The sequence below is a fragment of the Manduca sexta genome, chromosome 17 (genome assembly GCF_014839805.1).
Source record: "Manduca sexta isolate Smith_Timp_Sample1 chromosome 17, JHU_Msex_v1.0, whole genome shotgun sequence".
NCBI classification, from domain to species: Eukaryota; Metazoa; Arthropoda; class Insecta; order Lepidoptera; family Sphingidae; genus Manduca; species Manduca sexta.
The window spans coordinates 865130-891597 of NC_051131.1; the positions used below are offsets into that span (position 1 = coordinate 865130).

At 35.1% G+C, this 26468-nt stretch overlaps 3 protein-coding genes and 6 non-coding genes across 9 annotated transcripts; 5 read left to right on the forward strand and 4 right to left on the reverse strand.

Moving 5' to 3' along the window:
* Nucleotides 1-202: 202 nt before the first annotated feature.
* On the reverse strand, nt 203-3299 carry LOC115453651 (YEATS domain-containing protein 4). The gene is made up of 4 exons (XM_030182366.2): nt 3100-3299; nt 2670-2951; nt 2083-2272; nt 203-1832 (listed from the first exon to the last, which is right to left on the reverse strand). The coding sequence occupies exons 1-4, from the start codon at nt 3145-3147 to the stop codon at nt 1654-1656; spliced, it is 699 nt and encodes a 232-aa protein (XP_030038226.1). The 5' UTR covers nt 3148-3299; the 3' UTR covers nt 203-1653.
* A 391-nt stretch (nt 3300-3690) lies between these two features.
* On the reverse strand, nt 3691-11720 carry LOC115454246. The gene is made up of 7 exons (XM_037439797.1): nt 11485-11720; nt 9071-9198; nt 7890-8103; nt 7377-7494; nt 5516-5583; nt 4761-5012; nt 3691-4585 (listed from the first exon to the last, which is right to left on the reverse strand). The coding sequence occupies exons 1-7, from the start codon at nt 11578-11580 to the stop codon at nt 4028-4030; spliced, it is 1434 nt and encodes a 477-aa protein (XP_037295694.1). The 5' UTR covers nt 11581-11720; the 3' UTR covers nt 3691-4027.
* Nucleotides 11721-13438: 1718 nt separating this feature from the next.
* On the forward strand, nt 13439-22228 carry LOC115453648 (dnaJ homolog subfamily C member 1). Its single transcript, XM_037439670.1, has 8 exons — nt 13439-13696; nt 14002-14150; nt 14694-14865; nt 15088-15314; nt 16086-16263; nt 17773-18000; nt 18906-19058; nt 20474-22228. Exons 1-8 carry the CDS (start codon nt 13565-13567, stop codon nt 20609-20611), a joined length of 1377 nt encoding a protein of 458 aa, XP_037295567.1. The 5' UTR covers nt 13439-13564; the 3' UTR covers nt 20612-22228.
* A 2192-nt stretch (nt 22229-24420) lies between these two features.
* On the reverse strand, nt 24421-24493 carry Trnaa-agc. Its single transcript has one exon. It is a non-coding gene; the product is annotated as a tRNA-Ala (tRNA).
* Nucleotides 24494-24579: 86 nt separating this feature from the next.
* Nucleotides 24580-24652, reverse strand: Trnaa-agc. Its single transcript has one exon. It is a non-coding gene; the product is annotated as a tRNA-Ala (tRNA).
* A 1146-nt stretch (nt 24653-25798) lies between these two features.
* Trnaa-agc lies at nt 25799-25871 on the forward strand. The gene has a single exon. It is a non-coding gene; the product is annotated as a tRNA-Ala (tRNA).
* Nucleotides 25872-25957: 86 nt separating this feature from the next.
* Nucleotides 25958-26030, forward strand: Trnaa-agc. Its single transcript has one exon. It is a non-coding gene; the product is annotated as a tRNA-Ala (tRNA).
* An 86-nt stretch (nt 26031-26116) lies between these two features.
* Nucleotides 26117-26189, forward strand: Trnaa-agc. The gene has a single exon. It is a non-coding gene; the product is annotated as a tRNA-Ala (tRNA).
* An 86-nt stretch (nt 26190-26275) lies between these two features.
* Trnaa-agc lies at nt 26276-26348 on the forward strand. The gene has a single exon. It is a non-coding gene; the product is annotated as a tRNA-Ala (tRNA).
* The last annotated feature ends 120 nt before the right edge of the window (nt 26349-26468 follow it).

Below are 26468 nucleotides of genomic sequence, written 5' to 3' on the forward strand. Positions count from 1 at the left end.
ACAAATAAACTACAAACTATAAAGAGTATTTTTTTAACGAAATGTTTTAGTCTAATTCGACCATTGTTGGTTGGTTTCTTGAGAAATGAGTGCTTTGCCTTTAAGTATATTTTTTAAGTATATAATAAATTCCTTCTTTTAATACTTTTTTGACACAAGTATTTAATATTGAAAAGTTATAAAAACAAACAAATAAAACTTCGCATTTAGTGTCCTACACTGTATATTTATTCAGTCTTTACACTATTAAATTAATCTACACTTTACAGGGTCATTTTGACATTGTGTTACTAAATGAAACCACATACTTATATTCTTGAAAATAACACATTAAAATAAGTAACGAACTGTATATGCAAAATAAAAAAGTGTAAGTTTTGTACACAATAGATATCGATAAAAAGTAATTTAATTTTACATGTTATTTTACATCTCACTATTACTATAGGGAGAGAATTTAGCGGAGCAGCAACATACTTTCAGTGAGAAATAAACTCACACGCCATATTCGCACTTAACTACAACATAATCGAAAATCGGAGAAAACTAAAACGAAGATTTTTGGCAAATATATTGTTATTAATGGATGATTTTTGGCATAATGTTAGCAGAGGTAAAGATATATGTGGTTCCATTTAGCAACACAGTATATAAACGACCCTGTATAGTATATAAAGATGGAGTTTCTTTGAACGCACCAATAACTAAAATGAGTTTTATAATTATTTTTCATTAATAAGAGACTGATAACAGCCTGGACTGTGGAATACAATACATGAAGCTTTATTATTAGCAAATTATTTAGTGTCAGTAAACGATTTTACATTTTGAAAGTAAACTTTCATATTATGGATATGCACTATTTTACAAAATTTAAAGTCTTTATAGTGAGTATACTTCCAAATACCTACTTATCTTACCACTAAAATGATATACATAGAGAATAAAAATCACTTATATTTGCCTTAGCTCATCACTTGAACTTTTATATACGAAAAACACTCCCGTGTTTTTTTCACAACACTTTAAAAATGTCTATATCTCATCTGTATCCAGTGGTACAACAATCAATAGGGCTTTAGGCTTTGTTTTCACAGACAAAATTGTTATTTCTTTGTTTGCAAAATATTAGCTTAGGTGGTAATGTTGTCCATTCGTTTGTAGATTTTCATTTTGTGGTTTGCTAGAGGTAGGATATATCTGTCCGAATGGCGACCACCGTACACAAGGTTTTAAAACTCGCTATCGTGGCCCACGTAAGTGTGTCGCGCTCCGGGATCAGCCTGTGTATACCTGGTTTTAATAGGCCGGTATAATTGTGATGACTGCCGAGGGGTAATCATCTGCCATCAGTCGACATTCTATTGGACCCCACTCCACTTACCATCAGGTGCAGTGGGGACACAGCCACGCTGATATAAAAAAAACAGTCTAAATTAATTTAAGCTCATCAGATATCAGACTGGATGGGTCATAGACTATTGTTATCTTTGATTTCATTTTGGTCAGTCGTAGGTAAAATTAAGGTTAAGTTACATACAAATAAATTAATTAAGCGTCAATTCGCCCATTACACCGCGGCGTTGCACTAATAGCACAGAAATCTTGCATTTGATAATTTTTACTCATTTTTATTTCTTGGAATATATAATTTTATACACCCGCTACTAAGCTGTTTCCAGGATTATTCTGTATCTTAGCTATTTCCTCTTTGAACTTTGCTATGGTTTCTTTCGCAAGGCTAAGTTTTTCTTTCAATTCTGATATCTCTGTCTTGACTTTCATTTGCGCCGCTATAATTTTTTCTAGTGTCTTTTCTTTCTTTTCTTCAACTGTAAACAAAAATCATTGCTTTATTATTACATATTTATGGTCTAGGAAGACAGATTTCTCACATGCCACAAATGTTACCATAGATAAAATACTATTGTAAAATACTTTTTTATTGGTGTTGTGGCTAAAAGTAAATTATATGCTAATTAAATTGCTTTATAAGTTTTCTATGAGACAGTTATATTATCCCACTCAAGACAGCTCTTTCAAATCATAGACATCAAAGTGAGCCAGCCCTGTGTTACTTACAGTTTGTATCATGATTCCAAGCTCCATTTGTAATGGGTTTGATGCTGTTCAGTAGATGCTGCATCAACTGTGTCGGTTCTTGGAACACTATTTCCTCATAGGATTCACTGACAAGAGCCCTGCCCACTGTCGGAGGAGCACCGTCCGACACTGGTGATTGGAATAGCTTGAGTATGTGGTATAGTGTCACCTGTCATGAACATTAATTGTAAAATTTTTGTACATAGAATTCCATCTCAATTAAAGTAAAATAAGGATGTAATAGTATTTATATTACACTAAAATACTTAAGCCATAAAATTGCTCTGCTCTCAATGGTCATAGTGTGCTGTTATATAGCCTTCCTTGATAAATAGACTATCTAATGTTAAAAGATTTTTTAATTGAAACCCCTAGTTCTTGAGATTAGTGCGTTCAAACAAACATTTTAAATCTCATTTTCTAACATAAATGTAAATTAACATAGTACCTTGTAATTGTGAACCAGCTATATGTTTTTATGGTTTAAAGATATCATTTAGAGATATTTGCATTTCCTTTATACAAAAAAAATATTGCAATATTTTCTTATAATATTAAATACTTACCGGTCTCTCATTGGGGTCATGGAAATATATTTTAATGACGATCTCGAACTCTCCCCAACCCGTCTCCATGAGCTCGTAAGGAGGTTTCGTCACTATCCTGTTGGGGTTCGCATAACTTTCATGCAGTTTGAAATGCACTTTTTTTATATAAACTGACATGTCTTCGTTTGCATAAGGCTTCAGGTAGACTGTCCATTGATGCGTGTGCCCATCTTCTTCGCGCTTCTTGCCGAAGTAGCGTGCTATGTTGCCGTATACTATAGGCTTTATTATGACCAGGCCCTGAAAGTTTATAGTTTTTATTTATTGTATATGGTTATTTTAAGTGTTTATAACATTGATATCGTGTAAGCAAATTATTCGATATTTAGACGCTTTGTTTACTTTTTAGAAAGACAATTTAATATGCGATATATTATATGGATGTTACCTTAACTCTACCGCCGGAGTCGGGCCCGAAATCCGTCGGCATGCTCATAGCTGGTTCAATTTTAGCGTAATTCAGCTTGGATAAAATATAGTAACTGTTTATTTACGAGTAATACCGACAAAATTGCCGATTTTACCGTAAATCTGCACTCTCAGTTCACGAACCATCAATCGACATTTGTAACTGTCACTAGTCAGCTGTCAGTGTCAAGTGTAGTGACGCGAGCTTCACTGTATTCCACCTGCATTAATCGATTAAATAAATAATTCGATTCAGACGAATGATTCCGGAAATAAGGAAATAATTTATTCTCTTCACTTCTACTAAGTAATTGGACAACATAGGCAACTCTCCAGATTAAATATTATGTAATGCATCATTTAAGGATAAAGCAATCTTTAGGGCGAAGTTTTATTTATGAACCGTTACATGTGTGACCAAGATATTATTCATTACTAATAATAATTATTAGTCATGTGATTGTGAACATGATTCTAGTTATAAGTAATTTTCGAATCACATGTGTGAATTAGTAGTTCCAGAATATTCACAGTCCATCAAACTATATTATCTGGTTAAATGAAACACACGTTTACATATTAATTTTCATTTATTTTTATTATTAGAAGGCAAGTGAACAATGGTCCAACAAGCTCTTTTCTTAATGGCAATATAATTGAATAACATTTACACTAACTATTTAATTGCTGCTCTACCTTATAATGAGCACAAATAATCACAACATTTACACTGTGGTGTTCACCGACACTTTGGCTATTAGATGGCTGGGGTTCCGAGAGTATAGGCCGTTACTTCCTTCAGACTATTTTCATTAAATCAGTATTTATACATTAAAGAACATGCTTCAGGGAATTTATTAGGAAAAGCTGTGTCATCCACTGGTCACCCTCCAACTGTAACTGTAAGTCTAAAACTTGTGGTCGGTGTGTATTTCCGTCTCGGTTAGTAAGGGGTCCTTTTCTTCTTCTAGTCTCGACGACCTTGAGCTGTGCCTTGATGCGGATACCCTCTGGGTGAACGTGAGGATATTGGGCACAAGAGAACTGCAAGGAGTAGCGGGGGCGGAACGCGAAGAAGCACGTGCTCCAGGCGAGATCCGCGAAGTCCTAACTGGGTATGCCACAGAAAGTGGCATGTATAAGCTCGATTTTCTCGCTTTCGGTGTTTTCTTGGCACATTCTATACGCCGGTGACGACGATCGTCACTTGGCCTACGGAGTGTGGAGTCGCGTGAAGTCTGGGTAGGACTGGTTGGCTGGGGTGGCGACTCGCAGGTACCAGGAACTTCTGGTGAAGGGCAGGCGAATAAATGCCGCAAGCCATAGGGCTCGTGTTCCAACAGAATTTCCTCTGCGTTGGATGGCGAGCGATGTACCGGCGGCGAAGAACCTAGCCGCGGTTTGCAGCCTCCATCGCAGTACATCTCGCAGTCTATCAGTTCCAATTCGAGGTCATATGAAGGGTCCTGTGACATATATGAAAATGTGTCAATGGTGTTCATATTTTAATAAACTCTAGTTTATTTTGTTAACTGTCTTATTATTATTTTTTTAAATATTTGTTTGAATTGATTACGTGTATTGCACACATAAAATACTTATATTAAGAAGTTAGAATAAAATTATTTTTTCTTTTCTCACAAGCGGCTGGACCGGTGATGTGATCAGATTTTCTCGAAAAGTGGTGGGCGCTTCGCGATGTCGGATGGGCGCGTTGTCGGGGGCGCGGCGCAGGGCGATGGCACGTGAGTCCCTCGGTTCGCGCGGCTCCCTCGTCTCCCGGGGCTCCGTCAGTGAGGACAGGGAGCGTAGCAGCGATCTCCCGCACCCCACCGCACCGCACTCCTCGTAGTTGCTCGCGCATGAGTACGGTGGCGGTATGATCGAATTTGCCTGTACATAAAATGCAATATAAGACATTACTTTTTCATGATTCTAGATCAACGGGAAGTACCATATAGATTTGAATTCCCGTATGAAATCGCAAAATATTGATATAACCGTTTATATCGATAAACGGTTATATCTTTTGATCGCATTGACGTATAAGTTTGATTTTTTCACAGTTGAAAGAACCTGTAGACGCGAATATTTATTATAAATTTCAACCTGATAGATACCTTTGTGTTGCTAAGGAAAGGGAGTTGATAGACAGACAGACGGTTAACAAAGTGATCCTATAAGGGTACTTTTTGAGAATTTTGTACGGAACCCTAAATAACGCCACAAGTTGACAAGTCAGAGTGTAGGTGAATAAAATAATTGCATTACAATATAAAACATTTTAGCTATGTGGGTAATAGGGATAATTCAGAGACTACCCATGATTCTTATTTATATGAATTTGTCAATTATTTTACACTGTTCATAATTTTTACATTTCTGTCGGTACCGACCTCATTTGCTGCGTTGCATATGAAGCTGGAATTGAGAGATTCTGCAGTACTCGTCGCTGATAAAGAGCCTGGAATTACAAGTTAAAAAAAAATAATAGTAATCGAGTCAAGATGATCCTGTATTAAGACGGATGCATGAAGAAATTGATATAAATGGTTAACGAGCGAAAGGTAGGTACTGAGATAAGTGCTTTTAATTTATTTGTTTTATTGAAACAAATGTTTTAATTTTTTTTCAATAATTTTACTTGCTTTGTAATTTTACTATTACATATAATTTTTTTTCTAAGATTTATATTGCATTTCGTCATGAACGCGTTGCAGCGTATGTATTTATCTCATAACCCACATTCAACTATTCACGATAAATCTATAATTCACTAAAAACGGTACTAACATTGGTAATTTTCAATTTCGCCAATCTCAAAACACCTTCATGTTTTTTAAATGACTCTTTTACGGGATCAAACATTACTACAATAATACTAATACTACAATACTACACGCCATCTGCCACTCGATTGACTATGTCATATAGTATTTCTTCTAATCGAATTAGTGTTGAGCTGATTAGTGCGGGAATGCGTAGAAATTAGAGTCACGGGGGTTGTGAGTGATCGTAAATTACTGTAATTATGTTTTCCAATATTTTTTACATAATAATATTTTACATAATATGTCATATATTTTTTATTATTAACATAATATTTTACATAATATGTCATATATTTTTTATTATTAACATAATATTTTACAGTATATGTAAAATATTATTTGTTTATAATTATAACATAAACAGCGATAGATAATTATAATTCAACTAAGTTCGTTTCAAGACAAGTCACGTATAAAATGAAGTGAAAATTTTCTATGCATTGGTTTTTTATGCATAATTTGATGTCATCACATATGCGTAAATAGTAACACAATAAACATAAGTATATCTACTTAGTATTATAAATTACCGTCAACTTATTATATTACGTTATTACAGGTTTGACAATAAAGGGTCGGAATATAAAATACATACGTCTCGTAGGTACTATTCCATTTCTACTTATTTTTACCACTTTATTTTAAGTACGATTCAACATTTGTTTGTGCTTAAGACTTTTTTCGTCCAGAGTGCGATATATTATGCGACAATCGACATCAATATAAATGTTTTATGGAATTCGGGGCTGAAAATGATAAAATGTCTGGATCTACTAATATGATAACATCTGATTCCTTTGATGAACTTTGTCTAATAAAACTATTTACTATATCAATGAATTATTTAGTAATAACTGCGATCAATACAACATACTTATTTCGACAAAGATAATAAAATAATAACAATGGCCATTGTGGTTGTAACTTCACCATCCCTTTTACGGAAATATGATTACGATGTAAATACTCACTACAAAAATAATATGTTTGTCATATAATTTGAAATATTATATACCCAAATAGATTTCAACAAATTAATACTTCGTGTGTTTAATTTCGTAGATATTTTGTATAACTTTTATTTTACTCTTAATTTGTCTCACTGCATGCTTGCTAGAAACTACCTGCTTTACCGAAAAAAGTTCTATTGTGCACTGTGTTCATTCAGGAGTTGATTTATATTTGTGTAGAATGTTCAAATCTTTTCAGTGATTTTAGGCTTCACGTTTAAATGATATTAAATATAGAGACATTATCACCTTTTTTGCAGTAGCTACAACTAAGGAAATAGCATATAGATAATAGCTATGTAAGTAAATAATATCAATTATTTTTAAATACTGTCTACCAACAACAATCGAATTACATTATTATACGTTACAGATTAAAAAAGTCTACAGTAGGTATAGCAGCAACAACACGGTACCTGGTGCTCTTATCACGTAGTTCCTGAAGTAGTGTACCATAAGGTAATTGCCCCCGGACTTGGCGTCATTGTCTCCGTACGTGATCACCAGGGGGTACAAGTCTGGTTTGGATGTCACCTGTCATGACATATAAAGGTATTAGCAAAATTTTAATGATACGAGACTGTTGCTCTCATAAGTCACACAAGCATGCATAAGCCTAAAAGCCAGGATTACAGAACCTTTTTGTTCACCTTGAGTCGTGAAGCTCAGAGATTATACACAATATTTCTTTTATTCATCATGAGAAAGAAATACAAGAAAATAAAATCAATTGTATATAAAACAATGATGACAGTACCACTTCAGTAACTTGCAATTACTGTAACTGCGAGTGATCGGTGTAAAACCATAGTGTGCGAACGTCATACGGCGTTTCTATACTTAGTTTATATTATGTTTCTAAATAAAGTAAATAATGAATAAATATGGGCAAGGAAACAAAGCCCCAACCGTATGAACGATAACATCACTTCAGAATAAGGCGGGGGCGCCTGATGGAAGGAGCCGCATCGACTGTATCGCGGCGGCGGGTACACGGAGCCCGCAGAGTCACGTTCCGAGGCTGGCCGGCGCACGCAACACGCGAACGAACACATGAACACCTGACCAGACCTCTTGTACAGCAGGCACCAGATGCAGCAGAACAGGATGCCGCCCAACGTGCCCAGTAGAAAGAGCACCGGCCTGTAGATTTAAAGGTTTAGATTGGACATTTTAAAAAGGTTATATTGTCGCCACCTTTCATTATGTCATTAATTATAATCTCTCTTTGGTTGCAAAGCGCAAGCACACACACAGTATTAGATAAAGTACACCATAATATTATGGTGAAGCATTAGTGATAAGTAATCAATCCCCCTAACATTGTTTCAGGACCATTCAACTTAAGTAGGTACAAAGTTCAATTACACTGTTCGTGATCAAATAGTACCACACATTGATAACCATCGTTTAAGTATCATAAAAGGTTTAGCAGTCTAGAACATGAAACACTACAATAAAAATAAACTAAAATAAATAACTTTTAGTCAGATGCCTTGACCTATTTTCAGTTGCCAAGAAAAACGAATGTTAAGTCCTACATTTGTTATTAGGTCTGTAGTTCGCTTAGTAGACTACTTTCACAGTTCGGTATTTACTGAAAATATTGGCAAGATTCACCATATGCCCGCATAGAGAGTGAATTTGAGAATTGAGGATAACAACATATATTTTGAAAGAATTACGCGGATGAGTGGAATGAGTTAACATGTGGAAAGAAGATTCGATCCAAACACCAAAATTAGGTACTACTATGCTATTCCTTATGATTTTTTGATATATTATTGTTTCAGGTTTCAGTGCAATGGAATTATATCATAGAAAACATACTTTTACAAGTTCGTGTTGGGAACCAAAACTATGACAAATATACGCACCAGTACACGAGAATATAAATGAGTCAATTTGCCATCATTAGGGGTCATAGTCAAGATGCCTTTCGACAATCGTAGATGCTAATAGAAAACAAAAAAAATGTATGATATATCTTAGCGTTTAGTCTGTCGCTAAGATATGTTATTTTTATACATAATACTTTGCGTTAACGATTATAGAATGGGTATCTTGGCAACAATTTATAAGAAACAAACTCACTGCTATAGGTACTTACCATTGGGCGTACCAAGGGTAACCATACTCCTTGATAGTTTCGTCGGGGTCCCGCGAGGGTGAAGTCGCTGGGTCACAGCACGACGCTGGACATGGCTCGCCTTCAGGACACGGCGTTTGGCTCGCACACTACAATCATAGGACTCAGTGACCATAGCAGAAAATAGATATAAATGAGGAATAACAACATAAGAATGGTTAGAGCACCCATCTATAATAATAAAATGCGGGAAGTTCTTCAAGTAGGTACATCAGAAGTTTTTGTATCCCTGGTTAACATTAAGTTACTATAATGGATTTAATATGTAAGTGAAAAACGTTGCACTATCAAGGATTTAAAAATAATAGGTTTTGGCTATAACATGAATCTAAAGTTATAGCTGCCATTCAGTCCATTTAGAATTTTCTCAATTGATTTGTATTTATGTCAATGATTTCATTAGCATTCACTTCTTCGATTCCAAATGAGGCTAAGGGTTTTTGGCATGTCGCCAGCTGCTACACTTTGTAATTATGTTATATGACGGAAGTTTATTGAGAATTACGTAGTTTTATACTTCAATGGATCTGTTACGCCAAAATTGCATTACCTGTTTTATCTTACAGTGGAGAGAGTGTAACACGTTTCTATGAATGGCAGACAGTGCTAACAAAGGCAGTAAAGATACGATTTATTGTTACTTATTTTACGACCACCTGCTCTTCTAAAGTCTGAAGTATCAAGAAAATATGAATTTTGTTTATAGTAGTAGGCAAACCAATGAAGAAGCTGATTACCTGATAAAAAGTAATCACTCATTCAGAGCCTACAAAATTGTGAATGCACTGCCGATATTTTACGAATAGAAATGGAATTTAAACAGTAGGAGGGCATCAATTCAATGTAAGAAAATCTAAATGACTGTAAAAGGGATAACAGTGAAAATAACGGCATTTTTCTGCAACATGATGATCTGAGTACCAATCCAGTCTTACCGGTTCATTCATTTTTCGGGCAAAAATATTCACAGCGAGGCTTTACCACTTAAAAGCTTGCTAGATATTCGACATCAAAAGATTCCGTGAACTGAAATATGTAGGCTTTCAGAAAATGCAAATTTTAGACTGCCTTATATCAAGATGCTTTTTACAAGCTTTTACCTACTGTTTGTTCTGTTCAGAAAGCTGGGTTTTCTTTGGCATTTAAGCATCGGCTCATATGTGAGAAACCGGAGCTATTCATTAGGTATTCATAGCTTTCCATAATACTAAAGCATTTTTACTGCAGGTGTGTATAAAAAGTTGAACATTAAAATATCCAGGACAAAATCGGGTCACGGTATAGCCCATAGGAAACTCATAGTATTTATTTAAAAATCATTTGGTAACTAATTTCATATTTTGAATTCAAAAATATGTTTTATTTAATTCGATATAATTATATAGTTGCGAAAAATTAAATATCTTTTCTTAAAAAATACTTTCTGCAAGAAAGGTAAAACTCTAAAAAGTTAGTTTAAGAAATTATACATTCTGTTTAAGTATTTAAAACTAAATATAGAACTTTCTAAAAATATTATAGTAGGTAAGGTGCTAAGTTAATACTTATTCATCAATAAGAAAGAGGGCTATTTGTTTGTATGTACTACATATGTTCAACTACAACTATACGAAGCCTGGGTATTCCCACATACCGACACTAAATCGATAAAATTGCATGTTGAGTCCCTTGTAACGACTTTTGCAGCCTGTTACCATGGCAACGCCTCGGCCTATCCCTTTTATTTTATTACCTTCAAATTAACTTCTATAGGCAGGTATTTATTGTCAATTTAAATAATTGTCAATAGCCTTAACAAATACAGCGCTGCACACTCAACACTGAATTGAAAAAACGATTCAGTGAAGGTATTGAAATTCCCCGGAAATTATATAAATAGCATCAAGTAGGCAGTTTTAGCGGGAAACCCGGCTCCAGTACCGCGCATGTTTTTCAGACGATCGATCGTTCTGTCAAACGTAGCAAAGGCGCGATGCTATGAGGTCCTTACATTCAACCTCATTACCCAGATTTGGAAGCGATTTTCATAATATAGTAACATAAAATCATGTTATGTATTGATTTTTTTATATTATGCATATTATTTAGTTATAATTAGGACCCCATTATGGAGCTCATTGCTATAATATTAATCAACTGCGATTAAAAATTCCGGGTAATTAATTTGTATGGATTTATTTATTCGTCATTTTAAATTGGAATTAATATCAAATTATCACTTTCGCTATGCGGTAGCAAAAAAACTCTTAAGAGTATATTTTATATGAAAAATGAAAAGTTGTTGAATTAAAATAGTACGACATATCAAATTAGAGTTGCCTTTCAAAAGTGACGTTTCAAATATATTAATTGAATAATCAATCGCTAATACTTACAGGTGTAGGTTGATTGACAATTAAAAATCCGAGCATACACAAAGCGTAAAATGCGAAAATCATTATTGAGACCAATAGCGCGATCTTGTACGGCATCGAGGATATTTCACATCATTTATTAAACAGAGCTAATGTGCAATGTGCACACGTTGATTGCGGCAAAATTGAATTACATTTAACACACGCCATCTCCCAGCGCCATCTGTTTCCCGCAAGGCAGCGAGCAACCGACTGAGCCGCTTCGCAGGGCGGCTGTGGGGAAGCATTCCCTGCCTCCCTTGCGGTGAAAACTTGGGGGTGAGATTGAATTTCAAGCTTTTATGTCAATCGTTTTTAAGCTTCAATTTTAACTAAAATTAAACTGCATTCGAAAAAACTATCACTAGGTACTATTTAAAAAAGACTACTGTATATTTATTATTGCCTTTACCTTCTTTCAAAATTAAGAATTTGGTGTCCGTAGGTAGCCTTAGAAGGGATATACTTATAGTTGTTTTTATTCAGTATCATAAATAGGCGCTGCTCGGTATACTTCGCAAAATAATTCTAGCTCTTAAAGGATATTGAAAGTATATTTTGAACCGAATCAACATTGTTATAATGTAACATAATATTATGCTCTAGCTCTTATCCTTAGGAGATCAGCAAGGACGAAATTAGTGCACCTTTGCTTTGAAATGCAACGGCTCGCAAAGTTTATTTCCATCATGTAGGGTGATAGTTATTTATCGTTATAATAGACAGCCCAAGAATAATTTGTTTGCTCGAAAGTTGAACCCAAGACCTCACAAGATTTATAGCCATGCGCTAATACTAGACTAACGAAGTAGTAGATTCATTTTAATTTATATAAACAAAAAATATGTAATCGTTAAAGCGAGATCCAAGAAATAGTATTCATTCTAACTTTAGACATATTTTTCTGCGCTTTACAAGGGTCCACATTACAAACATCTTCTTGCGGTCGGGAAATGTCCATTTCATACATTTTTACCACAAAAAAGGACGTTCATTGACATTTCCTGCGGCAAATATATTTTTGTTTTTAAAAGTAACATGTAGTGTTGGCAATAAATTGGTATCTTCGGATCTGCCACACGGCCGTTTCGGGCCTTCTGGGGATATATTTTCGACATATGACATAAAATGTAGGGCATAAACACAAATTAAGGCGTATGGACAAAAAAAACCTTATGCTATATGCGTAGTATGAGCAGAGAACTGTAGTTTTTTTGTGAATAACTAATAAAAGTACTATTGTTTCATGCAGAAAGATATTACATAGTCCTTTAGTACTTATTCATGATTTATGAAATAACTAATATGGTCGGTTCTAAACAAATAAAATATTATCAGCTTGACTTAATATTATTATAGCAGCTTAATTTAAAGACTTTAATTACTAAAATTACGTTTGACATTAGGAACTTATTTATTTACTACTACTGGTTTAAATCAAGATCATTTTGTATAAAGGACACCATGTTTTGTCGAAATTATAAAAAAATGGTTAAAACTTATCCCGGTAACCTCATCTTCTATGGAATTACAAATTCAGATAAAATTTTGATTACTCTAATTCAAGAAAATTGCCGTTTTACATCAATGTAATTTGCTTTCAAATGGCTATTGGGTGAACAGAGCTCTTGGTTTTCATAATCTAATATATTGTATTAGAGTTATGAGATATTTTTTGATCCGAATACAAATTAAATGTTATGAGATTTAAAATGGAAACTTTAAGCTGAGTTATAGCTTAGAGAATTTTAAAATCTTGATTATAATGATAATAATAATGTATTATCTACAGTACATTTGTCTGTAGAGTACAGAATAATTTAAAAAATAAAAAATATCGATTATAATGTTTATTCACTAAAACACTATCATATCGAATGTGTAATCGAGTTGTTCAAGTACTGAGTACTAACAACTCTATTAGTCCAGCTGGCGACTTGTCATCTGCCACTTGACGTATAATACGAATCTGTCATAATATGAAACTTGTGAATTTTTTTTAGAATTTGTAAAAAAAATATGATTTTGTAAATTAATTATTAGGTAACAAAATATCTGAAATATGAGGGGGGCAATAGTAATACTTTTGGGGTTGGTGCTAAACGCGGCGGCGTGGGACGATGGCGATTTCGAAGTTTTCGATGTGGTTGAAGAAGTGAATCAGAATTTTTACGAACTTATGGGAGTTGCACAGGTAAGGATTATTTTAGGATAATATTTAGAGTATAAAGCTCGTCTGCCGGTCAGAAACCTTTAGTTTGGTGCCGTAGTTTTATCTAAAATTCACCATTTATTTCTTATCTGTTGACACTTGGAGACACATGTACGAACTTAGCTAACGAATTATAATTGATGCCTAAAGTTTTGTGCTACCTAATTAACATACGTAGATTCGAAGTAAATACTAAAGTTATGTCTTTGATAACTTTCACTTTTGTGTTGCATAATTTTTGTATTAGCAACAAATGCAAGGTATTTTTACAAAAAATGTTATTACAGGATGCCTCACCAGCAGAAATAAAGTCCGCATTCAAGAAACTAACATTAAAACTACATCCGGATAAGAATGACTCCCCTGATGCGGATGTTCAGTTTAGAAACTTAGTATCTGTACATAATATATTGAAGGACCCTGGGAAAAGAGAGAAGTATGAATTCCAGATTTTTTTTACTAAAACTTTTCCGGAGAGATAAAAAACGTTCCAGTTTAAAACTCTATAAAACTTTGAACTTCATTGATACTATGCTTGGTATTGTGTTTGAGAAGTAATTATCACTTATTGCTTTAATACTTGCTATTTTGTACATATATTAAAAATGTCTTACTAAAATGACAATCATGACTGCTGCCACGGCATAGTTATATTACAATATGACTGCAGTGCTGAGGTCTCAGATTTGAACGCTGGGTCAGGAAGTGATATTGGATTTTTCTTCTTAGTAACTGCCTGAAGTCTGAAATTTGTGGCCAATGTGGGGTTAAACACGGTCCTTATCACATCATGGGAGGCAAAAACACTGGAAAAGTTGTTGCACCAATTATGCTTCTGCCTACCCCTCAGGGGAGACAAGGCATGAGTGTGTGTGACAACCAGTACATTCTTGATACTAATAGTGACTATGGATACAAGGCGTGAGCGTGTGTGACAATCATAACATATCTGATACTAACAAACTACAATGATTTTTAGGTATAATGAAGTGCTCAAAAATGGTCTTCCTAACTGGCGTTCAGCTGTATATTATTACCGACACGTCAGGAAGATGGGGCTGGCAGAGGGCTCTCTTATACTGTTCATTATTATCACATTTGGCCAGTATGCTGTTGGATGGGCAGCGTATGCCGAGAAGAGATATACAGCGGTGAGTTTTAATTGTTTAATAAAATATTATTTAGTGGGTATGGTGAAACTGTTGAGATTTTATTTGTTAAAGATAGAGATAAGTTAATTTTTACAAGTCAGAAAACACATTTTTTAGTTTTTATTTAAACTGAGAATTGGAGTTTACTGGTTAGTTTGGACAGTTGATGTATTGACCAGACCAATTAGTAATTTGTACTAATATACCTTTGTTTTTTAACAGGAGCAAATCTTAAACAGTAGGGGAAAAAAGCATTCGAAAAAGTCTGGATTTGATGCAGGTCTTGCTGAAATACTAGAACAGTTGCCAAAACCCAGTATAAAGGATACATTACCATTTCAAATACCAAGATGCATATGGTGGAGTATAACTGCTATACCAATGGCCATTATAGAATTCAAGAAACGCATGAAAGAGAAGGAGGAAGAAGCCAAAAGACAGAAGAAGAGGTAAGTGGAGAATATTAAGTAATAGCATTTGGGTGTAAAAATTTTAATTACATTTTTATTTATATACTTTTTATTTATTTTGTTCAAAACTGGCATTTCTTTATTTTATATACAGTTCGAGTAACTCATTATAAAGTGTTATTTACAAGAATACAAGTGTATGTTTCTATCGGTTCTATTTATTAATCCAATGTCAAAATGACCCTGATTGTGTAGAAATACATCAAAACTAAGTGCTATCACATGCACTTTTGATAATATGTTTCAATCTACAAATACTTTGCAGAAACAAAGACTCTAGAGCATTTTTTCTCATTGCATACTATCTTTTATTGTATCTTAGTGAATTAAAGTCTTTTATGAAAATACTGACATAGTGATTAATTTTGATGAAAAATTTGATTTAGCAAGCGCTGTGAGGCATCTACAATTCTAATATTTTGACTTCAAAGCATTTATTCAAAATTTGATAATTACCCATTAATCTTATGATAAATAATTGATAGAGAATTTATCCGTAAAATATATTTGATAAGATAATTATGTCATTAAATGAACTACCTACATGTTTAGAAAAAATTATAACAAATCTTTTTTTTTTTTATACCCGTTATAAATTCCTTCACTATAAAATAACTTCAGATGAGCCACAATGATAGTTTTTATCATGGTGACTATTAAATCACCCCTAAAATTTATGTAGTATAGGTAGTCTTAAACTAAGGAATATGTCGTGTAATATAATTATCCTGGTAATATATTCCACAATAGAGAGGAAGAAGAGAAGCAGCGACTCGAGCGTGAGGCGGCAGCGGCGGAGGCAGCCAAGGCGGCGGGCGCCGGCGTGCGCAAGCGCCGCGGCTGGGTGCCGCCCGCCAGGGACGACTGCCTGCTCGACCCCGCCGACGAGCCCAGACCCACGGGGCCTGTGGGACCCGCGCCTGCCCCAGTGAGTACAATCAGCTAATATTATGTAAATAATTTCGGCAATTGTAGATGCACAATGTATTGAAGAACTTAGTAAATTACGTCTAATGTCAACATTCATTTAATATAAATATAAATTTCAAGTAGATTTAATTAGAAAGTGTTTTTATATTGTTCTAAAATGTTGTTGTCATATTACTAGGCCATTTAAAATTCTCTTAGTAACTTCTTTCACATATGAAAATATTTCCATTCGAGATAAATCTATGTTTTTTTTTATAATCTTCTTATGCTAATGTGACATATATTCATATTAGTTATGTATCAGTCGTGCCACATTTATTTATTATTGAATACAAATGAACAAAAGACGTATAACCTATTTATTGCAAAACAATATTGTTTGCTGTTTTCACACCTGCGTAACGAATGTACGACTAATTGCTTTGTTAGAACGTTTAGTTATCGCAATAAGGCAACGATCAGCACAGATATTAAATAATAATAATAAAAAAAAAAAAAATCTGTGTAATGCATTTTTATTCCTTAAACAGATTTTGACTACTATTAAATAATATAAAAAACGAATTATATATTTTTTTCTGTATCATGTACTGTAGTTTATACCTTAAACTGATTTTGAAGAGCAACACCAGAGTTTCTTGCCCGTCCTTCTCTGGTGAGAACTGCTTTCCTAACCGGTGGTAGAGTAATATTGACGGAATCTATATAATATGTAACATAATACAGGTTCAAAATAAATTATTTCGTTTCCAAACTATTGTGTTGCGTCTATTGTCACTTCCAACAGTTTGTGACGCTTGACTAAGTATGATTGCTGCTATGCGGTTACGCAGGTCGTAATTTTTTTCGTGTATTTCAAAATTGTGTTTATGTCACTCGATTCCCGATTATCTTTGAAGGGAACAGAGGTGAAACTGGTGCACTTTGCGTCTGCAACTGGTCCACCTAGACAGTCTGATCCCGATTTAAATTGCCGTATATTCGAGCTACATTATTTTAGTTACACTATTGTTTACTGCGGGGCTTTTTTGTGGCGGCACGCGGGGGCACACGGTACCTCCAAAGGAAATATCGAAAATATCTAGAAAATTGCCATCAAAAAGTATAGGAAGAGAGGGGGGTACAAAAATTATGGACTTATAGCTTTCAAAAATTAGCGTGTCCCCAATAAAGAAGTGACAAAACAGCTTGGCTTACTGCAATACTCCGTCTATCAAAGCCAGTACTGAATTAAATCTGTAACTATGTCGCCGGTCTTATTTGCCGTAATGGTCAGTTCACTATTCAATTACATTGCAATGGTGACTAAATCCAGTGCCAGATTTACACCTACGTAAGTGTTTCGCGTTTCGTGATCATCCTATGTATCTGGTTTTGTAGAGGCCGGCATAATTGCTACTACTGGCGACAGATATTTCACCTGGACGCCACTGGTTATCACGTCCGTATAATGAAAAACCTGGAATACTGAATACAGCTATAGGTTTTTACTGTGTTTTTTCCTCAGGCCCCACCAGTGATCTCCGGCGGGCTGTGGACGGACGACGACCTCTTGGAGCTGGTCCGTCTGGTGAACAAGCATCCTGGAGGCAGCTCGGACCGGTGGGAGAAGATCGCGGCGGCCATGTGCCGGCCCGTGACAGAGGTCACGCATATGGCTGCCAAGTTGAAGGACAATTGTTACAAGATACCCGGTCAGGAGCAAGAGGAACCCGTGGTTGAGGTGCCGAAGAAGGTAGGTGGTGGAGTAGGTTCTGTTTTGTGATTTGTAATTTCTAGCTCAAAGTAATTGCTAAAGGATATGTATGCAGTAAGTGGACGTTCATTAATTGGGAAAGCATTTAGGGAGGGTCGAGGCAGATCATACTAGAGGTGGGAAGGAGGATAAAAAAAATGTTACGTAACTAATGGACGCTTCCTAAGATATTGAAGAACTGATGTTAAAATTGCAAAAGATCAGAAGGTTTGTCATCTATTCAATTATAATTAAAGACAATGTCGTGTTACGCAAATGATGGGAATCAAGCACGAATATCCTATCGTTTGTTTACTGATTCTATAGAATCCCATTATTTTTGTTATTGAATTCTGTAATATACGACGTTTATTTATTTCTTTTAATTCTTTATTGTACACGTCATACATACATGAGGAAAAAAACACTTAGTATATTCATTTATAAACAGAGTACAATTGGCGATCTTATCACTCGAGGCATTTACCTTACAGACAACCATATAGCATGGACCATCGATATACTTTGTAATACGTACTAGATTTAGCGTTCCGAACATTCACTGTGTTCAACTGAATTGAACTGTCATCCATTCAAACTGATTTTAGTATGGTGCCAATATTGATGCTCGTGGTTGTGTACGGAGAGGCGCTCATAATATAAAAACGCGAGTCTAAGTTCAAACCTGGATGTGAATAAAAAATATTAGTCAAATAAGTAAATTTATTTGTTGTACAAGTGAATAAATAGGTTATAACAGTGACGTTTTAGTTCAGATTTTGAACAAATAGTTTGTATGGACGTTCGTGTCTATAGAATATACGTCAATGGCATGGCAAAAGGAAAAGAAAGGGCAGTTGTGGTGTACACTACGGCTATCATTAATGTGACAAATACATTGTTAGGTGAAGACCCGTAAGACCGAGGAGATCAGCCCGGCCGGCGTGTGGTCGCAGGCCCAGCAGAAGGCGCTGGAGAACGCGCTCGCCAAGTACCCCAAGGGGGGCGCGGGGGACCGGTGGCAGAAGATCGCGGCTGCTGTACCCGGGAAGACGAAGGTACGTCACATATACACAAACATCGACGTTTGAACTTTAAAATGGGGAACCGGCCTGTGTTTGATTTTGTTCATTATTCTATATGTAATGGTCCATAACACAAAAAAGAAGCACTCCTGCGAAAATTGCATAAAAATTGGTTAAAAAAATGAGCTAGTAAATTAATATTTTAAATATTGTAACGTGCAGAAGTGGGCGCGTTGTGGGCATATCGCTTCATCTCTTTCTTTCGCACACGTCGTAATTCCCGATGACGTCAAATGTGGCTATTTTGTCTCTTTTCTGTTTCTTGTTAATTACCCCTTCCACCGACATTCAAACACTTATAACTTGTTGATTTTTTACCGGATTTTAATAATTCCTTTTGTGTTATAATTTATACAACGTAAATATTTGATAATAGTAAAGAACAAAAATGAGTCCGGTACCCTATTCAAAAGATTATTTATACTTGCACGACAAAGTGATCCCACTGCACCTGATGGTAAATGGGGTGGGGTCTAATAGAATGTCGACTGACAACAGATGATTACCCTCGACAGTCGACATAATTATCTCACAAGTGAAGCCGTGAATACCTAGTCTATAATAAAGGTCTTTTGTGGTAATAATCAGTATCAACAGCATTTGCTGTGTAAGAAAGGCAATTGGAATCTGGTGATAAGAAGGGTCAATAAAATATGAAGTACTAGGTTTTGCCTGCGGTTCCGCCCACGTGTAAAACTTTATCCGGCATAGATATATTCCAGGGAAAAAAGGCAGCTTCTAGCATTCAGGAGTAATGTAGTTCTATAAGTAACATTTGCACAATCGGTTTAGTACTTACTGAGGTTAGCGCGTTCAAACAAACTCTTCAACTTTATATAATAGTACAGATTTCTTTCCTCCATTCAACTCTTAGGAAATCTATTGACAAAATTAAGTGTAAAAATGAAAGCAAGACTAAACATGTTGCGGTACATCGACTGTTACGTATTACTTTGTCATTATGTAATTGTACACAATTGTTCCTGCTTTACTGTTACTAACTGATGGCCTCTGTGGCGTTGTATTGCGACGACTGCAGTGCTGTAGTCTCGGGTTCGAACCTGGGTTGAGTAAATTGATATTGGATTTTTTTACTCTGTATCAAAGCGGAGTTTTGAATTTTGTGCCTGATATGGCGTAGACTCCGTTCCATTTTAAATCATGGAAAGGAAAACACATGCCAGAAAGTAGGATAAAAGGCGTGCGTGCATGCGTATGTGCGTATGTATGTGTGTAAGTGTGCGTGCGTGCTTCCGTCTCTCTCTCTCTCTCTCTGTGTGCGTGCGTGTGAATGTATGCGTGCGTGCGTGCGTGTTTAAATATTCATATTTTTTGTGTCGAAAATTAATGTTATAAAATCTTATTTATAAATATTACGTTATTTTCAGGAGGAATGCATGCAAAGGTGTAAATATTTATCGGATATGGTGAAAAAACAGAAACAGAAAGAGGAAGAAGAGCAACAGAAGGAGTCCGAGAAGGTTCAAAGCGACGACGGGGAGAGTATCGAGAATGGGGAATCGTAATATCACAATTATCGAGCATTTATGACAAACGAATTTAAAGGCTGACGCACACTGGTCATGTCGTGCAGGGCTGTTTCTATATGCAAAGCTATTTTAAATCTTATTGTTATAGTATTAGTTATTATATTTCTTCAATACAGTAACAACGATGTGTATTTTGGTGTGTGTACCATCAAAAATATATCAATGAAATTATAATGTGTACGTAAGAATTTGAATTTGTTTTCATATGAAATCAGTTATGTTGTCCTTTTCTGTCCATTGAAGCGTCAAGCCTTAACATAATTGATCGAGTTATATACATTTTGACCGCTTTATACCTGGTTTACGGGGGATGTAAATAAAATGCCACTGTTTGACCTAATTAATAAAGCTGAAATTTGTCTACAGGATAATAATAGTGTGTGAAAATCTTATTTTATCATGGGTACAAATTGGCGCCAAAATTGCAACGAGGCAATAGTGCGCATGCGCTTATACATTTAGGACTAAGGCCCTTCGAACGCGTGTCGTTGCTTAATAATATTGTAACGCGTTGTATTTTTGGTCTTATACAAATGTAATGCAAATATATAAGAAATATCTGTTTCTAACGTTGTCCTACAACTCTAACTACGAAATGTTTACGATATTTCTTTTAAGGCACGGTAAAATGACTTCACTTCACCTGATGGTAAGAGGAGTGTGGTTAAAAACTGACGAGAGATGATTAGCCCTCGGCAGTCGACACAATTACGCCGGCCGCTGGAACTGGATATACACAGGCTGATACCGGAACGCGACACACATGGGCCACTATGGCAGGTTTTAACACATTGTGAACGGTGGTCGCTATCGGGACGGATAAAATATATCCTACCACCAGCGACCTACCTACAGTGACAGACGAGAGATGGTCATCCCATTCCAGTCGCCATTTTAGTGTCCAATATCCTACCACCAGCTTATAGTAGAGGAGACATGGTTAACCCTTTCCAGTCGCCATTTTATTGTCCATTGCAACTTGTGTGCTAAGGGTTAAATGTTAGTTGGACATGAACGGTCAAATGAAAATGCGTAAAAACAATATTATTATAATTAGTCGATATCTCATACCGGTGATTTTTCCTAATTTTTTGTGTACAGACTTACAGTTTTATATTTTTGAAAATATTATAATGATATTTGTTGATTTCTCTTCCCAGTGACAAGGGTCATATTCCTTTACCGTGTATAGCTTACCATTCATGCAAATTCAGTACATTTCTTTTATATATTTTCTTTTACTTTAAACTCTATTATGATAGTTTTGTGCCCATTATTTCAAGTGAACTATATTTTTAATTATACCTATGTTATTTGTCGTATAAATGTTTTATTTAAAAGTTCCTGTATTTTTCGTTTTAAAAACGCCTAACTTAACTCCTACGTTGTGATGTTATTTATGTCATTTTGTATATAAAGGTGCTTCCACACACCACTTATTTAATGTTAAATGAAGGAAAAATTATGATACTTTGTTTTTTAAATATTTTAAGGGCTTCCTGGTAAATCGTTTTGATATGTAATTTATGACAATTTGTATCCATCGTGAACATGTTAAAGGTTATTTTAATAAAGTTAAGATTTACTACGGAATTGTAATTCATTTTTGACCCAACTCAACCCGAGGAGGCATTTTGTCTCCATTTGTAGTAAAATATCAATTATAATTATAAAATGCTAACAATCTTTAACTTGTACTTTATTTTGGGTTAGTGCTAACATCAATTGTATTCAACATTCAATATTAAATAACCGCAGTGTGGGAGCACCATAAATTATAATAAATATCGATAAAAAAATATATTCACAATATATCTTCAGAAATACTATATTAACCAGGATGTTTGTTTTGATGCATTTTTTCATATATTTATACGTAAAGTTTGAAGTGGTTTTAGCAGTTATGGACATAATGTGACGTCTCCTTAAAGTTTTTAATCAGCTTTTTAAATTTGTATTGTGTACCATTTTTTTAATTAACATATTTAAGAATGAATAGAACTCTGATTAAAAATATAAAGGGGTATAAATGGTCAATAAAATGCATTTAAAATCAATTCTGTATGATTATTTACAAAAATAAATAAATGTGATCTGCATGTTATTTTATTATTTTTTTTGCAAATTTTATTTGGAGTAATAATTCCTCCATAAAATAATTGAAATTTTTAATTGAATTTGATTCTCTTTATTATATATAAAATGTCAAAGGTATCTCCGATAAAGGTTCTGACGATTCAAAACTTTTTTCCCAGAAAAAAATATTTAATAAATAGTTAATTATTTCTTTGGTAATAACATTTAGGCCAGTTACCGTTCACTGTATCATATTATATCTATATATATAAAAATGAATCCCTATTTCCCTTGGTAACGCCATCACGTGTGAACGTCTGGGACGATTTCACTATTTTTTTTGTTGTGTTTGTTGTTGTGAGGAGAAGGTTCTTATGTAAGAAAAAAATCAAAACAATTGCGCAGAAAATTAGAAAATTTAAGGAAACTTGATGAAAATATTAATTTTATATAACTGTCAATTGTTTGAAATAACTGTCAGCGATTGACAGAATGCGCGCTGCAAATTCATAGTTAAGGCAGGACAACGTCTGTCGGATCACCTAGTTTCAAATAAAAGCGATGATTAAAGAGATCACACTGGATACAAAGGTCATATAGGGTATATGATGGCCCAAACCTTCCCTAGTCCTTATCCCCTTCCTTTAAAGCCGTCACGTTTTCATGATTCTTCCAGCATTGTGGGTGATGAGATTAATATACGATCTTTAATATACGATACTATTTTTTCTCGATCGATACCGAAAATATACCTTTTAAAATAAAGTTTAATGGCGTGCTTACATTTTATTTATTCAGGTTAGTATATTACGCTATCGAATTGAAAATTAAGGGCCTTATTAATATATAATCCTGACCTTATAGTAATATCCCAAGTATATTTAATGTATTAAACTATTTACCGTCATTTTTAATAATCGATCCCAATCCCTATTCTCGAACTATCTCAAAAATTAACCAATCAGATTAAAGTATTTTTGACACGCCCACAAATGTGTAATTTCGATTGGTTCATACGTGGATTCGGATTGAAGATTGAGATTGCGATCGATTATTGAAAATAGCTGTTAGTAATTCAAGATTAAGCTGTCACTTAAGATTCCAGGTATCTGCGGTGTTAAATAAACCAAACTCGGCTGTCAAAAGTCGTCATATACTGTGAATGAAAATATGATTTCGAGCTGATGTTAAAATGGGTTTATTAAATATCGATTATCTTAAGATAAAAGAAGAAGCTGATCTTAATCTGTTAGTATCTCAGCTGATATCGCACTTCAGAGTGAAACTGAGTTGTATCCACAAGGCACTAAGGTTTTCATTGTTTTAAAATTGATCGTTAGTTTCAAGTGTCTCTTATTTTTCAGGTTTATAAACCAACTTACAGTGCACGCCTTTGATTTAGATGAAATTTGACACATGGATAGACTCCATGATTGTTATAAAGGTTACTTATATCCCAGTTATATTTGCCCGTAGAAAATAAGTGAAAATTTAATTAGATTTTTTTAATCGATGACGCTGACTTCGTACACATTGCCCTATTGATCACTATGAAAAGAACCTGGGGGCTTTACACGGACGAAGCTGCGAGCTACGTCTAGTAATTAATATGTCTATTATATACTAGGTATAAGGAAACGTAATATTTAACAAATAATAACTATAGGTTAGTGAACAAATGCAATATACATTTATGGGAAAAGAGTAGTTGGAGGCGCCGGGTATCGATCCCGGTACCTCTCGCATGCTAAGCGAGCGCTCTACCATCTGAGCTACGCCCCCTGATGAAGAAACTTCCAAATAGAACGTATAGTATCTGATAATCAATAAAATGCAACAGTTGAAAAAAATATTAAAATGAGGGTAGTTGGAGGCGCCGGGTATCGATCCCGGTACCTCTCGCATGCTAAGCGAGCGCTCTACCATCTGAGCTACGCCCCCTGATACCCTAACACCCGAAGTAGTTGACCAGATAAATACTAGTAAGTACATTGATATGCGTGATGCGTATAAATGTTTACCTTTCACTTTATGTAGAGCACGGACAGACGTGCCCAAAGTGCCTTTTGAATTAATGCTGCGTGTCAGCATGAATGTTGACATTCAAAGTCATTTCATAATATATCGCTGCTATCAAGATAGATAAGATGTGAAGAATAGAACAATGTTTAGCACATCTGCACCCAGTAGAGATGTCTTGTGGGATGTCCTGTCTATCAAACCTACATATGAATGTAGAGTTCCTTTGAATCTGTCTCGGTTGCGGAGTTTAATGACCCAAGTTTGCTTTACCCATAAGAGTTATCAAGTAACTTTCTGTGGATCTACGGGGGTAGAAAGGGGGTTCCTTAGAATAAAAAATAAAATAGTCTTCTTGATGTAGTAGGAAATGGGTAGACGACGAGGGCCACGGAGCTTCTGTTTAGACTTCCAGTTCAGGCGAAATTATTTTGTTTTTTCTAACTTAATTTGCTTAATGATTTCTTGTATCAATTTGCCTGACATTGGATCCTCAGAGGTCGTTGGCGTCAGAGAGGCTAGTCATAAACTAAAATAAAGCAGAAAATGTGTTAAACCTAGACACTTTCCCGCCTTAACACCCACCACTACAACTCCTGTAAGCCAGGATCAGCAGTGGCACGCATTTTATGACACCGAGCAGTGAAGCTCGGCAAGTCTCAGGGGAAACTAATTTGTCATTATGTGATAAGCCTATTCTACATTTGATTATCTCAAAACCTGCTCTTGAAAAGATGAAATTATAAAATATGACGTTTAGGGCTGTCGCCAAGAAAGCTTACCCCAATCGCTTATGGTAACGTTATGTGAGAATGATGTATCCAAGCGATAAAGTGGTTCCGATACATTTTTCTGTTTGCTATTCGCGTTAACGATTTAGAAAGAATCTTGGTTAAGTCCCCTAGTCTATGTATGATACCTAAAATAAAAATACACAAAATAGTTAAATTAACTTTACCAAATTACTAAGCAATATTTTTGTTGCTTAACATTTAGCAAGCATGTAAATGAGTATGAGACTGTATAACTTTGAGAACTGTTACTTTAACTTTACTTCTTGCCACATGAGGGGGCGTAGCTCAGATGGTAGAGCGCTCGCTTAGCATGCGAGAGGTACCGGGATCGATACCCGGCGCCTCCAACTACCCTCATTTTGATAATTTTATTTCTCATTCCATTTTATTGATTATCAGATACTTTACGTTTTATTTGAAAGTTTCTTCATCAGGGGGCGTAGCTCAGATGGTAGAGCGCTCGCTTAGCATGCGAGAGGTACCGGGATCGATACCCGGCGCCTCCAACTACCCTCATTTTGATAATTTTATTTCTTATTGCATTTTATTGATTATCATATACTATTAGTTTTATTTGAAAGTTTCTTCATCAGGGGGCGTAGCTCAGATGGTAGAGCGCTCGCTTAGCATGCGAGAGGTACCGGGATTGATACCCGGCGCCTCCAACTACCCTCATTTTGATAATTTTTTCGTCCATTGCATTTTATTGATTATCATATACTATACGTTTTATTTGAAAGTTTCTTCATCAGGGGGCGTAGCTCAGATGGTAGAGCGCTCGCTTAGCATGCGAGAGGTACCGGGATCGATACCCGGCGCCTCCAACTTCTCTTTTGTTAGATACAGATACATAAACGAGAGTTTATACAAATCAACTCCATGTCAGAACGCACTAAAAGTTCTTATAACAATTGGATAAATTTGTATCGTTCTGCTGACATAGA